General features: G+C 42.5%; 1 protein-coding gene across 2 annotated transcripts in view; it reads right to left on the bottom strand.

The window, feature by feature from the left end:
* The window catches only part of SYK (spleen associated tyrosine kinase), a 41,765-nt gene extending 24,559 nt beyond the window's left edge, over positions 1-17,206 (bottom strand). For both annotated transcript variants that reach the window (XM_065740662.1, XM_065740663.1), the window contains exons 1-3: positions 17,031-17,206; positions 4,469-4,925; positions 3,951-4,111 (exon numbers count right to left, since the gene is read on the bottom strand). In XM_065740662.1, coding sequence (XP_065596734.1) covers positions 3,951-4,111; positions 4,469-4,882 — 575 coding nt within the window. In that variant the 5' untranslated portion in view covers positions 4,883-4,925; positions 17,031-17,206. The remainder of the gene's footprint in view (positions 1-3,950; positions 4,112-4,468; positions 4,926-17,030) is intronic.
* Between the last annotated feature and the right edge of the window lie 626 nt (positions 17,207-17,832).

The raw sequence follows: 17,832 nt of genomic DNA, 5'->3' as shown, positions 1-17,832 counted from the left end.
TCCTGATCTGACCTCAGAGCTAGAAGAGCTCCAGAATGGAAAACAAATTTCTAGTACAAATAACCAATAAATTACCTCTCTTGCTGAATTATGAAGCAGTCAATGATCTTACCTTGATTCTTCCCTAGGAGCATGAGATTCCATAGCAGGTAAGTGGATACTGAGCTCTAAACCGGCCAGACAGGCAGCTCATACAAGAACAATTAGTGTGTTTTATAGAATCTATCCTGCAGATGGAACAATATGTATTGCTGACCTTAATAAGAAGAACATAAGCTGAACATATTATCAGTTATATTTTGGTACTTTTAAAGCTCCAGAGACACTTCTCATGGTTTAAACAGAACATCAAAGCTAGAATTTTCACTGAGGTAATCTCCCCAACATCAAATAATCCTTCTGAGTTGTGGTAGAAATACATAAGTCACATACCCATTGACATAATCAGTCCCAAGGAAGGTCTGACCATGCCTGCCACAGTTCATCAAGCATCACTGCAAACAGTGAATCAGAAATGCCTCCTAGGCCATCTAAGTGAAGGAGGAAAATGCTGGAAAATAATTTCTATTTAAAGCTGTAGGAATACATAAAAGAAGATGAAAAAAGACAACAGGGTCTAAAATGGAGACTGGAAATGTCAGATCTGCTAAAAAATGCCCTAACTCCAAACCACATCTCTATTCTTAAGAAACGTTACCTAAGGGATCTGCTTTTTTAAGAAAACTAGTTTCCTTTATTCATCCGAAGAGAAGCACTATGACTACACACAAACCTATAAGTGCTGAGGTAAACTGGAAAAGATGCAAGTTTTAATATATTATCAATGTCATGACTCAGATGATGCAACAATAATTTGGTAAGATTTTGCTCCTATTGACAGAAAACAGTAAAAGAGATGAGCAAAGTCACAAGGGAATGAAAAGAAGGAATGTCATTGCCGTGCTGTAGTAATCTACTATGTTGATTACTTAAATCAAACCAAATGAAACCTGCCTAGTACTCCTGAAAAAAGTGTTCAGAAGTGGTGAATCTGTGACATTCTTCAGCTGCACAAACTTGTAACATTTTTTTTTCTTATAATCTGCCAAGAAAACAGCTGAGTCGGTGACCTGTAGGGTGTCATCCTAAGAAACAGGGCCAGAAGCAAAAATATGAAAGTGCACTGAATTGTGGGTGAAAGTGGTCACGAAGTATAAAAACCTCAGAGATTGAGACAGGGAAGATATTTCAAGAAATTATGTTAATACACTTGAAGTATTAGTAGGCAAGACATGATAGGAAATAACTCAGCCTGAAAGGAAGATTTAGAGGACCTAAAATAAATAATTAAGATGGGATATTTAAACTGTCTCATATAAAAAACCATGAAGGCTGCAACTCCATTAATTTGCCCATTAGTTGGGCTAAATAGTGGCAAATCAGTAATGCAAAAACAGTTGGTATTGAAGCATATCCACCCTGTGCTCACCTCTGGGATTCTACCTTGGACAATCTATAGAAAAGTCAAGGACAGATGAATACGGAAGGTTACATACACAGATGAAATTCTGTGTGCCTTTGAGATTCGTTTTTTTTTTTCTTAGAGGGTGAGGGGTTGGTTAGGGAGGAGAAGGGAGGATGGCAAAAGACATCTCAGTGAAAACATAAGAACCTCTGAAATTAGGATTTCCAGAAGAACTATTTTGCTGTAATGTTTTGCCTGGCTCTGATCCTGACAAGATGACAACTACAAGCCACCAACTCTAATAGTGAGTCTACATTAACACAGAAAGTGACAAGACACAAAACAGTCACCACCCCCAGTAACACTGACAGCTATGGGCACCAGAAATGGTTAACACAGGCAGCCTATTAGTATTTTTATGTTATTAGTAAATCACTATGTTGGCTGTTGGTGGGAAGGCTTTGGCTTAGGAGCACAGTGGGAGGAGGCCAGAGCTGCCCTGGGTGGGTCTCAGCTCACACTGGCCCATTACAGATAGCTCCATGAGATATCCCTAGGGCACTTCTCAGCCTCTCAGCTGTGCTCACCAAGTGTTACCCCCTAAGCAGGTGGATGGATCAAGAAGGAAATGCATACTGCCAAAAGCCATCATTGCAACAGGAAGTGTGAGAAGAAAGGAGCAGTAGAGGGAAACTATTATGGACTGACTAGAACCCCAGACCCTATCCCTCTGTACTGTCTGGTAGAGAGAGGAGCTGGCCATGAAGAAGTGAAGATGAGTTTGCAAAAAAGGAAGGGGAGTGTTCTGTGGGTGGTTTATGTTTTTGTCTTTTTACTTACTATCCAAATTCAGTTTAATTGGTAATAAATTAGTTTTCCCCAAGAACTGGTAAATGGTTTCTCAGTTCTCTGTCCTTGTTCTGACCATCAAGCTTTTCAATCCTATTTTCAGAATTGTCATCCAGCTGAAGTGGTGGAACAACTTGGTGGGCTAAGGTTGACCTGCCACAGCCACTTAGTACTCGCGGCTTAACTCAGCAGGCAACTAAGTATCACAAAGCTCTTTGCTCACTCCCCTCCTCTTATGGGATAGAGGAGAGAACTGGAAAAAAAAAGTAGAAATTGTGGCTTGAGATAAAAATTATTTACTAAGACAGAAAAGGAAGAAAGAAATAACAGTAATGATAATCATATGTATATATATATATAGGAATCATGGAATCACTTAGGTGGATAAGACCTTAAAGGTCATCAATACCAACCATCCACTTTAAAGTCCACTGCTAAATCACGTTCCTACATGCCACATCCTTGTGTCTCTTAAATTCCTCCAGGGTTTGCAAAGCCACCATGTCCCTGTGCAGCCTGTTCTGATGCCTAACCATGTTTTTCATGAAAAAATCTTCCAGATATCCAATCTAAACCCCTCCTGGTTCGAGTTGTTGCTGTTGCCCCAAAACTGAGCACTGTATTCAAGGTACAGTCTCACCAGTGCTGAGTACTGAGGGAAAATCAATTCCCTGATCGATCCCCTGAAGCATCTGATACAAGCCAGGATACGAGTAGCCTCAGCCATCCAGGCATACTGTCAGTTTATAAGTTCATAAGTTCATAAGTTCATAATGTTGGAAAGGACCTATAAGATCATCTAGTCCAACCATCCTCCTATCACTATCTCTACCCAACTACTAAATTAAATCTTTTAGCACCTCATCTAAACGCTTCTTGAACAGCGCTAGGGATGGTGCCTCAACCACCTCCCTAGGCAGGCCATTCCAGTGCCTGACCACTCTTTCAGAAAAGAAATGCTTCCTCAGGTCTAATCTAAATCTTCCCCGGCGCAACTTGTGGCCATTCCCTCTCGTCCTGTCGTTATTTATCAGGGAGAAGAGGCCCACCCCCTCCTCACCACAACCCACCTTCAGGAAGTGGTAGAGTGCAATAAGGTCTCCTCTGAGCCTCCTCTTCTCCAGGCTAAACAATCCCAGCTCCCTCAGCCGCTCCTCATAAGACTTGTGCTCCATCTTAAGCTTATGTTCAGCTTATGTGCTCCATCTTAAAGCTTATGTTCAGCCAGCTGTTGACCAGAATCCCCAGTTCCTTATTTTCCAGGAAAATTGCCAGCCGATCTTTTATAATGCTGCATGGGGTTATCATGATGCAAGCGAGGCACTCAGCACTTAGCCATGCAGAATGCCACAATAACTGGATATGATCCACTGATTTAGCCTATTTAGATCCATCTGCAAAGCCTTCCTACCCTCAAACAAATCAACAATCCCCATTAGTTTGGTGTCATCTCCCACCTTTACGTAAGTGAAAACCCAATTTTGGAGACATTTGCCTAATGTAGGATTAGTTATGTCATGTAATATCTATCATGATGGACTAGGGTCTCATTGGGAATAAGCCACCTCTTTGGGCATATTCTCACTTGCTATTCATTCAAGTGATCTATGTAGTGATGCTAGCAGCAAACAGCAGTAATGCAGAAAAAAACACTCACAAAAATTTTCCATTGTTTCTTGACCCAATGAGGATCCGGTGCTCTGATTCTTCCCGAGAGATCCTCCCATGGAACCAAGGCATCTTCTCATGGGCTGTAGTGGCAATCAGTTTCTCCAGCTGAGGCTTTTGGCTAATGATAGCTTGTTCAAGAGCGTGACCCTAGAGTGTTAAAATAATGAGTCAGTCAAACTGTCTTCTGCAGTAGAAAATGTACAGATAGAATCCAAGAATTGTATTGCTTTTGGGACATCTAAAACATGTACATAATTTATTTTATATGAAGAAAAATACTAGTTGCTACACAGACACTAATAAAGAAACTATGATAGGGTAATCTAAATGTCACAAAGCTGCCTCCTCTGATGCGACTCGATGCCGTTCCCTTGGTGGGTCCTACCACTGTTATCAGAGAGCAAAGATCAGCACCTTCTCCTATGCTCCCTTATTGTGGAAGTTGTAGGCTGTCATGAGGTCTCCCCTTAGTCCCTACTTAATGGCAAATTCTCCTGGATTTACCTGCAGATTCCATGTTTGTTTGACATACTCTCTGATGAGGTTCTCTTTTAAATCTTCAAAGGGCCCTGTTTTGGGCTCGATGCCTGGTGGTCGATTGAAAGATTTTCTCAGTAAACAGATAAGGCCGTCTGCTTCCTCTGAATGATAGTTAATGAGTTCAGCAGGACTTGTATGCGATTTGCCTCCTGCAATAGCATATGTCCCACTCAGCTCTCTCTCAATTGTGTAATGATGAACCTTCCTTCCATAGGCCAAGGATAATGCAAAGCCCCCTAAGTAATTCCGGCTTTGGCGAAGCAGGTATAGTCCATCGTTCATTCCTCCTTGCATCAAATACTCCTCAGCTTCCTCGCGTGTAATATTGCCAAAGAAGTATGGCAAATGGTTAGCAGGGTTAGCCATGTTGGAAGCCATGATTTCTTTTTTTCTTTCCAAGTAGTCAATTAACGTTTAATGTCTGAAATGAAAGAAGGAAACATGAGTATCAGCAAAAATAATTAATGTGATAGTGTCATCTTGAACAGCCTTCATTTCAAATTCCTTATTTTGGAATAATACAAAAGAACACTGACAAAAAAATACAGAAAATAATGAAGTTCAGTATTTCCGAAGAGTAATAGTGAAGACAATATAAATAGCTTAAATTATTTTATTCTTAATGTAACAGTTAAAATTAAAAAAATATCTTATAATTATGTATTTCTAAAAAATGTGTGCAGTGTCTCTACAGAACTCTAGGTACAGGAGTACAGTGCTTGTTTCCAGTCTTCCCTTGAGTTACCTAAATCTTTGACACTGCCATCAGAGAAACTTACTTTTATTAAATCCTAAGACACATTTACACTGCCTGGACAGATAGGCACTGTGCTACAGAAAAACACTGTTGCTTCTTTGTCTTTACAAGATCACTGCACATCTGATATTCTTTTTTTTTTTTCCAGTGCATGTAAACAAAGAAAAATGTATGCACGCTAAGTACAACAATCTAGGACATTAATGTAGAAAACATTATTGGTTTCATTCATCTTACTGTTACTCTCTCTTCCTATCTTCAATTACTTTGAATAAAGGCTGACAAAAGAATCAGAAGCTCAGCTATTGTTTCAGTTGGTGTGCAGGATCTTCCTGTAGGGAAGGATTGGAGGGATTTTTAGGAAAAATGGAGGGATTTTTAGGGAAACCAGGCAGAAGTCCACAGAATCAGCATTAAAAAAAAGCAGGTATATGTGAAGAACACTCAGCTTGCAGCTGGCTTAAATGTGCAACTGAGTCATGTGAAAGTGGGTGGAGAGAATTTTATGGAAAATCATGTAAGAAAGGAGGGTCTTTGGTGCAACCCAATGAAGAATCTTTTGTCACAGTGTGCTTCAGGCTGACATTTTCCCTGGCAGCATGGCTCTGGCCTGCTCCATTCACAGACAGCTCATTAGCAAACTGCGGCCAATCTAATATTTCTTCTCGCACATGGGGCAAGAAACAGGTGAGAAATACCTTTACTACTCTGTATATGCCAGGTAGGTGCAGTGTGGGAAGCACAGAAGTAAATTAAACAAGGATCCCACAATACAAAAAACAATACAGGAAACTATAGACAGGACTCAATCAAGACTGAGTCATGTCTTTTGCAGATTCTCTGGTTTTCTCTCACCTTCCTGAAGAAGGGAGACAGAACAGCTGCAGAAGTACTACAGCCCTACAAAATGGATTTGTATACAGCTTATTCATATGGTTTGCCACAGCTGCACCCCAGCAGAAGGCTAGTGCCAGGAAATGTGTAGATGAAGTCCCATGTACACATAAAAGGAGGGCTGCTAACAAGAAAAATGTGGAGACCCAGACAGATATCATGCAACAACAAGCTAGTGCACAGGTCTCTGGCTGCAGTGAGTGCGGTGCAAGGTGGCGGAGATAGCACTTGTGTTAGATATGACCAGATGAATGATGTGCTCAGCTAGTAGCTGATCTAAGAAGGAGTTGGAGAGGCTGAGGAGTGTTAAGGAGTGGGAGAGGGAGATTGATTGGTGGTGCCAGTTCCTATCAGCCCTGAGATGTAGGCAGCCAGCCGAGATTCCACATGAAGCACATAACCCCCTAATTCCTTGCAAACAGGTAATGGGGGGGAGGGGGAACCTGCAGGCTGACAGTGTTCCTTCTTCAGTGAATGCCCAGTTCTCTCCTCCCCCTAACAATAGTGATGATGAATTAGGGGACAGGGAGCAATGGCAAAAGGTCTCCGTTTGGTGATGTAGGTGCATCTGCCCAGGGATTTCCCTACCTCCCCAGCTGCCCCTGAAGAACAGCGACAGTGCTCTGCAGGGACAACTGGATGATGGTGGGGATGATGTTTCTTCCCACTTGGATGTGTCACTGAAGTCTAGCCAGACTATCCTATCCTTAGCATTAAAACCTCCTCAGCAAAAAAAAAAAAACAAAAAAAAAACACCACAGATCATTGTCATTGGTGAATCACTGCTGAAGGGAGCAAAAGTACCAATATGCAAACCAGACCTGCTACACAGAGAGGTCTGCTGCCTCCCAAGAGCCTGGGTTAGAGATGTAAGGAAGAAACTTCCTTCCCTAGCATGGCCCTCAGGTTATTATCCCCTACTGCTGTTTCAGGTAGGCAGTGATGAAATAGGAAGAACTTCCTTAAGGACTATGAAGAAGGATTTCAGAGCCTTGGGGTAACTGGTCAGGGGCTTGGGAGCACAAGCTGTGTTCTCCTCTATCACCCTGTTATTGGGAATGACAAGCGACTGGACATGATGGGGCGACAAATAAATACTTGGCTTAGAGCCTGGTGTGCTCAACAGAGGCTTGGGTTTTTTGACCTTGACTCAATTTACGTGAGACCAGGCCTGTTGGCAACCAATGCAAACAGCTTATCCCATGGGTGGATTACTGTGAAAGGAATTGGCTAGGTTTGTTGACAGAGCTTTAAACTAGGAATGAAGAGGGGTGGGGGTGAAACTGGGGTCAGCTGAATGCTCAGAAGTCCATGTGGCCAGATGAACTGCACCCTAGAGTACTGAGAGAGTTGGTGGATGTGGTTGCCAAGCCACTCTCTATCATTCTTTGGCAGTCCTGGCTAACCAGGGATGTCCTGGTGGATTGGAGACTGGCAAACATGACACCCATCTTCAAAAAGGGACGGAAAGATGACCCTGGTAGCTACAGACCTATCAGTCTCAGCTCAGTGCCAGGGAAGGTTATAGAACAGTTAATACCAGCAGCCATCATGGAACAATTAAATGCCAACCAGGGGACCAGGCCCAGTCAGCATGGGTTTATGAATGGTAGATCCTGTCTGACAGACTTGATTTCACTATATAACAAGGTGACCTGCTTAGTGGATGAAGGTCAGTGAGGCCTACCTGGACTTCAGTAAAGCCTTTGACACTGTCCCCCAGAACATCCCCATGGAGAAGCTAGCTACCCATGGTTTGGAAGAGCATATGCTCTGCTGTGTAAAACACTGGCTGGATGGCCGGGCCCAAAGAGTTGTGGTCATTGGAATTAAATCCAGTTGGTGTCCAGTCATGAGTGGTGTCCCACAGGGCACAATATAGGGGCCAATCCTATTTAACGTCTTTATCAATGACCTTGATGAGGGGATCGAGTGCACCCTCAGTAAGCTTGCAGATGACACCCATCTGGGAGGGAGTGTTGATCTGCCAGAGGGAATAAAGATGCTAGAGGGACCTGGACAGACTGGATCGATGGGCTAACTGTATGAGTTTCAATAAGGCCAAGCGTTGGGTCCTGCATTTTGGTCACAACAACCCTAGGCAACCCTACAGGCTTGGGGAGGAGTGGCTGGAAAGCAGGCTGATGGAAAGGGCTCTTGATGGACAGTCAACTTAATATGAACCAGCAGTGTGTCCAGGTGGCCAAGAAGGCCAACTGCATCCTGGCTTAGTATCAGGAATGGTGCAGTGAGCAGGACGAGGGAAGTAATCATGCCCCTGTATTCAGCACTGGTGAGGCCTCACCTTGAATACTGTGTTTAGTTTTTGGCACCTCAGTACAGAAAGGACACTGAGGTCCTAAAGCAGGTTTGAAGAAGGGCAATAAGGCTTATGAAAGTCTTGGAGAATATGTGCCCTGTTTAGTCTGGGGAAAAGGAGGCTGGAGACCTTATGGCTCTCTTCAAGAATCTTAAAAGTGACTGCAGTGAGTGTGGAGGTGACAGGACAAAGGAAAATGGCCTCAAGTTGCACCAGGGGACGTTTAGGTTGGATGTAAGGAAAAAGTTCTTTACAGAAAGGGTCACTGAGCACTGGAATAGGTTCCCTAGGGAGGTGGTTGAGTCACCATCCCTGAATGTGTTTAAAAACTGTCTGGATGTGGTGCTCAGGGACATGATTCAGCAGTGGGTTGTTAAGAGTTAGAGTAGTATGGTTAGGTTGTGGTTGGATTTGATGATCTTTGAGGTCTTTTCTGACTTCAGCAATTCTATGATTCTATGATTCTATCTTTGAAAGGCCATTGCAACTGATCTATTCTGTATAGATAAGGAATAGCAGCTTTGCTCCTAGACAACCCTCCTGCTGGGGATTTCACAACCTAAACCTACTACCAGAATCAGTAAGTACCCAATGGGATTATCAGTCTATGCCAAGCTTTGTGTTGTCACAATTCTATATGTTAGTGACATTGCTATTATCTCTCTCAGCTTAAGAGAAAACATTTGCTTCAATTAATGGTCCTCCTCGCTTGGGTTACATGAGAACATTAGAGTGTGTGCTGAACAGGTGAGACTTCATCTACCAGCTTTAGAGTGAAACAGCATTAATCTTCTCCTATGTAACCAACAACAAGCACTCTTAAAAAACTTGTATTTATTGGAAATATTTTACTTTTTTGAACTGTATTGCAATTCTACACATTCCATTTGAAAATACGCAGATAATGTATGACTGAAATTTGATGCTGATTGGAAACGTAATGATTTTTTTTGCAATTTTGAAACCTGTTCTCAAATTCCTTTATCAAATCAGAAAGCACGGTTGCATATTTTTTGCTGTTCACAGGACTGCGGTTACGCAAGGTATCAAAATGTGTACAATTTTTATGCTAATGCTATGCTATTCAATTTATTCCACTCTGTCATCTCAAGCGATATCTCTCTGGCTTTCCCTGGCAGCCCTCACAGGAGATGAATTAGGGTGCACCAGCAGAGCTGAGGAGGTTCCCAGGGCTCACAAGCCTGCATTGCTTTCCACTTCCAGTGCTCCTCTCCATGCTATCTGACTGTTGGGTGCTGTGGGCCCTATTTGGCAGCTGTCTTAAGGCTCCAAACAGTGCTGAAGATTCCCAGCAGGTTCCTGTGCCTTTGCCGAAGACCTTCAGATACCCTGTGGTAACTCAAGTGTTGCTTGGGATAAAGCATTGGGGTTCAGGGATCTTGTGTACGTCAATTTAGAGCCCAGCCCAGCGTGAGCACTATGGAAAGGAGGATGATAACAGGGCTTCCCCTCATGCTCCTCCTTTTCTCCTGCCTCCTACTTTCAGGAGGGCACAGAAGCTCCTCCCATCCTGCCCCACATCTCTCTGCCCCGCTCCCCCGTCTTCTGCACCCTTACTGAAGCCTCCCAGCCCAGACCTGCATATGCTCCTCCTGCCCAGGGCCCTTTTCCCAAGCCTGTCTTCCCCTGTGGCAGGACTGGAAGGGGGCTCTCAGGACTGACTGCCATAAGGACTTCTACTACTTCTAAGCCCACACTCAGGGAGGCCCTGACCTTCCCTCTCCCACACCCCTTTCACATTTTCCTGGCTCTACCACTCAAAGTACAAGAAACACTCAGGCACTGTGCATGTCTCTCTTGGCAGCACATGGTGTGCACTGAGGAATCCCTGGAGGAGACTGGCTCTGCTGTGACAGCCAGCACAAGCCAGCAGCAGCCGGCAGGGCTGGCAGAGGCAGAAACTGACTGACAGTGTCTCATCTGCCTGGATGGCATCAGGGAAGCCACCTTCATGCCCCAGAGCTTACACTACTTTTGCTTTGACTGCATCTGGCATTGGGGCAGAAGGAGCAACACCTGCCCATTCTGCAGGCAGCTGATGGAGTGGCTGCTGAAAATCATGCTAGCAGGCAACCGTGAGGAGTACAGGGTCAGCTCATCTGCCTGGCACAGGAGGAACGGTGCCAGAAAGAGACAGCACAGCAGATCCCTGCAGCAGCACCACAATCATTGAACTGAAAGGAGTGCTTATCATTGCAAGCATTTATGTCTTAAAACAGGTAGCTTACCCTTTTGGGTAAAGTAGTTTACTTTGATTAGTAAATTAAGCTACCACACAACAGGGTACAGGGAGAACTTTCCCTTTGGAGCACTGACAAAAAAAAAAAAAAAAAAGCCTGAGCAGTTATGCAATTAAAAAAGCCTATTTAGGGAGCCAAAAACTATTTCTGAATACTTCAGGATAAACCAAGTTGAGTTAACTTCAATCCATGAAGATGCTCTCTGGTTTTGTATCACTTACAATGTCTGCAGAAATAACATTATTCAAAAGTAAAAAGTAAATCCTTTATATGTACCATAATGACTATCATTGCTTCTAGACAGAGCTTTAAAATGAGCTCTAGAAAGTCAGCAAGAACACATTAAACATAAATACCAGTCTACTTGCAAGAACTGTAAAAACAACTGGAACTGCAAGACCAATGGCTTGACTATTTTCAGGTTCAATCATAGAGTGACATTAAGGATGTCAGCACAGATAATTTCCAGATGAAATACGTTATTTTTTACAGTAGACTGGTACAGAGAGTGACTGCTAAAGCAGAACAGTGATGAGAAAGAAAGCAGAGTAGAATGAAGACACATCAAGATGTCACTAAACTTTCTCTAAAAATGACTTCAAAATCTCTTTTGAAGGTTCACTACTGTCAGTTGTTTTTCACAAATTTATCACCTACTGTGAATGAAAGTGAGGCAAAGGTTTCACTGATAAAGCTAATGGTGAAATAAGAGGAAGAAGTAGGTAGGCACTTGACCACCTTAGATACCAGAGGGACATCAGCACATATCTATGGGTCCTTGAGAAGGAGTGAATATGCATGCCAATGTACTGAGTATGTATGTCTGAACTGTATAAACTCAGAACCTGAACTCTGAGAGGGTGTGCTTGCTTGTCAGGTTGCTCAGTGCGCATTGTTGAGGAATAAAGGAATGCCACTATCTAACACCACATTGGAGTTCCCAGATTTCAGATGACACTCCACGAGAAGCAGATCTACCAGAACACTGTACCAATAACAGTGTTTAAACAGTGTTCCTCTTTCTCCAGGAAGGTAAAAAAAAAAAAAGAAAAAAAAAAGATCTGCAATCCTGATCACGTAGCTGCTGATTTTTCGGATTTGTTCTACCATCGTAATAGAAAAAGACTGGTTTGTTTCAGAAGGATGAGGCCTTCAGTGTGTGTATTTGCATAATCCCTGACATAGTTTTCATTTATTGGGATTTTTTAAGCATCAACTGATAAAACAAGATATCCTCTAAAGAAAAAACATCATTTCCCTCATTTCCCTCCTCTTCCTTCCCCTATCCTCTCTTTTTTCTTCCCCCATTGTCTCGTCTCTTTTCTTTTTCATGGGGGAGAGGGAAGGAAGATCTGATACTAGCTTACACAGCTTGACTACCAACATTTAAGATTTGTTTCTTAATCAACATTTAAGAATAATTTTTGAATTAGGATCCAGATCAAAGGAAGTGCTTTTCAGAAATAGTTTCTACCAGCACTGGAGCTAGAAAGGCAAGCTGTAAAAAAATGCACCTACTAGCAATTAGCATGTCAGTGAATAAGCAATCCAGTCTCTTAAGGAACAGGAATCCCTTTTATTTAGTGGATAATCACTTGGAAGAACTGTCACCTCACTTCTCACAAAAAATCCAAGAATGTTTGAGAAATGCTATGCAGAGAGACAAGAGCCCTCTGCTTCTTCCTCCGGATGAAGTTTTTTGCAGCACGTGGACCAGTGAAATACTCTTGATACGGCACATTTATCTCTCTGAGCAGAGAAAACGCACCTAGGCCAACTTGTAGTACTTCGCTAGTGACAAATATGACAAACAGCCTTTATTCATGATGTGCAGTGCTCTGTGCAGTGCAAGTGGTTACACTGCTAAATGGTTCAAAATGGTTTACTACATCAGGTTATCAAAATACTGCATCCTTTGCAGAGGGAAGACTCCAGTGGATTTTGAGTGCACTCTTTCCCTGCTTTTGAATCCCTGCTGCACCAAATCTCTGTTACGCTCACTGGATGGAGACAGTCACAAAGTTCAGCTAACTCAAAGCAGCAGAAGGTTAGTGAGATTTGAGGACAGAATATTCACACAATGCCACTTGCCTCACTGTTCTCTTTGGTTCTGTGGCTGCCCCGATGTGTTCATGGTAACAATTGGAATTATTCCTCTTGACGTGCATTAGTTTAAATAAAACATAATACTAAGAAGCTTGCAAGATGATTCTCCAATTCAAAAGGTAGCTAATTCCTTTATCCAATTTCCAAAAATAATCCTTACTTAAACATTTAATTGGCTTATATTTGAGCAAAATATAATGAAACTCATATGTATTCTTTGAAAAGTAGATGTAACATCTAACACTCTACATCAGAGATGGGCTGTATTAATGTAGCTTCCTTTACTTAGTTCTTAATATTTCAGATATGGGTGATCTCCACCTTGTCAAAGCTGGTTTTGTTTTTACACAGAATGAGTGGTTGTTTTGATTCAAATTATCAAATCTGGGCTGTGTTTCCCAGAGACGGAACTCATCCACAAACACATTTTGAGTACTTACTACCTTGCTTTTCCACATTCTTTTTAAACAAAATGTCAGAAAGCATTTTTCAGTTAAAATTTTCCTGAACAAGATTTTTTAAAGAGCTTGAAGTCTTTATCGCAAGTCTCCAGCCCCAAATAAGGAATAAACTTTTCATTGAGCCCTACCAAAAATAAAGAGAAAAAAGTTTCTGGGGAAAAAAAAAAGACAGTTTTAAACTAAGGTTAACTACTCTGAAATTTGTAGAGCCAATTGTGAAATCTGAGCTACTATTTTTAAAAGCAGAACTTTGCAGTCAGTGGTCAACAGCAGCACCCATTTTATCACTCTACCTCTGGCATCCTGCAGTATAATTTTGCACTCAGATACTCCAAATTTAACAAAAAGAAAATGCATTGGATTTTGTGTGTTCTAGAGGATGTGGACTAAAAAAATGTATGTATATATATGTATATATATATTTTTTTCCCCACTAGTTCATTATCTCGTCCAAAGAAGGGGAAAAAAAATAAGAAAGACTAGGAGGGTGGGTGCAGCACAGCTGTGGCTGATGTGTTCAGAGATAAGCTCTGGATCTTTCACTCATTTTACTGAATCTGCTGCTTAACATAACAATTTTAAAGTATTTTTCCTTTAATAGTCAGACTCTATTTTTACTTAATTTATAACATAAAAGATATTTAGGTAATTTTACAGCTCTTTTCCTTGTATGTATTCTCTGTATCTCCAAACAGCTGTGATTCTTAAAACTGCAGCTCTATCTTCAGCCTAGTATTTACTTCACAGATTTACAAGGATGAATTTACATACAGTACCTTAGTACCACTTTTACACAAAATCTTTTAGCACCTCTGAGTTTCTGAATAATGAGAATCAACTCTGAAAGATTCCTTGTATCATCTTGCACTTTGGAAGGTAGAGAAGTTGTTGCATGTACTGTGAGTTATCCTTATGGTACAACACTGTCCCAAAGCAAATTAGGACAAAGCAGGAGGAAAGGAAGTCTAGTCCTTGCTGTTCAAATGAATACATTCCATCATCAGCTAGACCCAGAGTGCTAGTGAAACAAATGAAGTAATACCCTGTAACATTTCTGCACACTGGCTATTTATGTTCTAATACTTACTAAAATTGAAGTTGCTCTGTTACCTGGTACAGAGGGAAGGAACATACCAGGGAGTCCTTACAAGATGAGGACTGATACCCAACTGGTCTCAAAATATTTTTCCCTTTCTTTCAACAAACTCATTTAAAGAAGTGGTCACTTAGTCACTGTACATACGGAGACAGGAAATTCTGACCTAATTTTGGCTTTGTAAAGATAAAGCTATATACTTTCATTTTATTTCTCCAAGGCAGAAATCAAATGTTAACAAGTACCAATTATCCTTCCCTACACCAATTCCTGTATTCCACTCTTTTTTTGTAAATATTAGGAACATGTACTTGTTAACATTCTTAGAAATGCCAACGAAAATGTCAGAAAACTATCTACCATTGCCTCCTCCTCCAAGGTTTTCTTGTTTTATCAAATGTAAGCAAAACAGAACTGTTTCCCTATAATAAAATGGTATTTCCCCCAAATTAAAAATTAAGAGGATCCACAAATCCTTGCAAGGTGAGAAGTTTTCATTCTTATGACTGAAGCACATTTCTCATGCTCACAAGATGATCTTGAGCTTTGTAAAGAGGATCACTGTGCTCAGACTGAAGACATGCACAGTTTGAATGGTGCAAGTAAGTTCACCCCATAGCAGAAGCTCATAAACGTACACAATCATGTGTAGGTACAAAATAAACAATTTTAAATAGCTTACTGGAAGGATCTTTCTGCAATTGTTACTCACATGCAAAGATATGCACTGCATTCCTTGTAATTATGACACAAAACCATACAAGTTCCCCTTTTCAGCCATTTTATCCTGGAGCTAGACATGCAACTGATGTGCACGTAACAGGCATCAAACCACTGATCCAAGAGTCTGTAAAGCTAAACAACAGACACCATCACGTAGAATCTTTCTTCCACAAATAGGATCACAAACAGAACTGCTGACAGTCACAATATTCTAACTATGAATGCAAGAAAACTTACTGCTTTCTGCTAAATTTTGCATAATGAAAAAGCAAAAAGGAACGAAGAATCAAAACTTATAAAAAAACCCTAGGATTGTGATCCCATTAACTCATGATGTGACATACATTTTAGTAGCGACTTCTGCTCTTTATGTCTCTGCACAACATATGCAAAAGAAGGAAGTCTATGGTAATGCTGTAGTATGTGATATGATATGTAAGTCTGTAGCATTGTATTCACTATTGTAGCATTGTATTCACTATCTTCAAAGGTGCAAAAATCCAGCTTTTAATTTTACCATCACTGTTCTAAAATGCAGTTCTCAACATAACCTGCTAGCTGCTTCTAAAATCAGTTTTCTGGTTCTGTCTTCCTGAAGCTTCAGATCCAATTCTGCTCTTCTTTCAGGATCACAGTATGAAAATGGATGAATAGCAGTGCTCACCACTGATTTTATGAAGTTAATACTTTTTAAAGGCAGCAAACCTAGAACACTTCAGCATTTCACATGGGATTTTGCAGTTATTTTGAGTACATTTGAGATCTAAAGCAGTTACTTACATTTTTGGGTATGTTCAGTGATTCCAAACCTTTTAGTTAAAAAGTCTTTACCAAACTATAAAGTTTCTCCCCCACAGGAAAACTCAGAAATAAAGAACATTCAAACTTCCTTATTTGTCTCTATCGCTAAATGTTCAACAGAGCAATGAAAAAAAGAAGTCACAGTTCCTCTAAGTAGGCTGCTTCAATGTATTCTGCTCTGCCTTAGCTCATGGCCTTCAAGCACGGAGTAGTGCACATCTTTAGAGGCCGATACTTGCCTTTACCCAACAGCTGTGTCTTAGGGTTAAGCTGCACATTCAGCCCAAAGAATTGAGGTATCTAATTTTCTTTGGATAAAAAGAGCACAAAAGAAGCCCAACAGAAAAGAACATCAAAAAAGTTATGAGCAATTCATTCCCTCAGAAGGAATAATTTTATTTTAAAATGGAAATACTCTGCAACCTTTCATGTAATCTAGCCAAACTGTGACTGCCACCTCTGGTGGGGTCAGCATCAGCAGACACAAGTGGGTAGCATCACCTTAAACCCGAACCTGACGAACCCTTGCACAAAGTGCATGTAGTCCGAGGCTAAAGAAGAAAACATAATGAAGCACTGAAGTGATTAGCAGCAAGTCAGTCATCATGCCCTTAGTACTGACTTTCAGCACATCTAGCAGTGCTCTATGGTTGTTTAGTCACAAACAAAATCAGGAAGTTTGATAAGAAAGAAGCCCTTTTTAAAAGCCATTTTCCCAGGTGTCATATCTTTGATGCGCCATTCAGAAGCCAGACAGTCACTTACTTTCCTGTAAATCTTGTTTTGTTAAAAACTACCACCACAGCACATCAGAACGCAATTAAATGTATATATTTTCTGTATTTAAGCTCCATACTCTAGTTCCTCAATCGCCGGGCTAACGATACTGTTACTAGAGAAGCACAGAACGCTGCAGCTTGCTCCCAGCTTGGCGCATTTCTCGCCGCTCTCCGTGTTACAGCCAGCCGCTCTTCTCCCGGCTCGAGCCCCCGCCGCTTTGCCGCGCTCCCTGCATCCCGCTCGTGTCCCCGGAGGCGGAGTGCAGACCCCAGCCCAGCACGCTCGCTGCTAGCAGCCCGCCCCCAACCCGGCGTGGCCCCCACTCACCGCTGCCACGGCCGCTCAGCTCCACGCGTGCCGCCGCCCACCGGCGGCTCCTGCCGGGAGCGAGCAGAGCGGAGCGGCTCCACCAGGAGCGGAGCTCTGGCCAGGCTTTCGGGAGCCGCGGCTTCCTCGTTTTCTCTCGCAGCCGCGACCACTTCCTCAACGAACTGTCAGCGCTCTGCCCCCTCCCTCGGGGCAGTCCTTTTTCCGGCCCCGGCTCGTCAGACCCTCCGTCGAAGGGGGTGCGCGGTGTGGGACCCGCGGCGCCCCGAGGTGCGGGTCGCCGTGTGCGGTAGCGTGCGGTGAACATGGTGCTGCTCGGCAGCGCGGGGAGGAAAGCGAAGGGAGAGGCAAGGATGGTCGTCTCCTGGGGGAAAACGAATAGACCTGCTAATTGTCAGCGTTGAAATTCGATGTATTTCGATGCTTTTGTGTTTTGGTGAGAAGATCGCTTCTGGAGGAGCAAAAACGGTCAAAAATATATTGCGGTTAGAAATACGCGTCTTTACTAGCTGCATGGCTCCATGCAGAGAGCTGAGAAAACCACCTCTCGAAGGCTCCGTGTACCAGGGAGTCAGCTCCGGCCGCAGATGTCTGCACGGCCAGAAGGTGACGACAGCCTTCGGCAGCGATACTCCCTGGCACCTCAGGCGCATCCACGCTTGTCCTCCGCCCATGGCCGCCGTGTGCCCCCATGTCCCGTGATGGGCAGCGCTGGCAGGAGGCGAGGGCTGTTTCCTGCTCCCTTGTTGTAGATCATTGCTGCAGTGAGAGGGTCGGCTTACTGTAAGAAAAACGCTGCAGA

Source organism: Cyrtonyx montezumae, unplaced genomic scaffold (assembly GCF_038088225.1).
Source record: "Cyrtonyx montezumae isolate F1298 unplaced genomic scaffold, pur_monq_1.0 scaffold_29, whole genome shotgun sequence".
NCBI classification, from domain to species: Eukaryota; Metazoa; Chordata; class Aves; order Galliformes; family Odontophoridae; genus Cyrtonyx; species Cyrtonyx montezumae.
The sequence above is the reverse complement of the archived record's forward strand: the minus strand, read 5'-3'. Positions and strand labels throughout refer to the sequence as shown.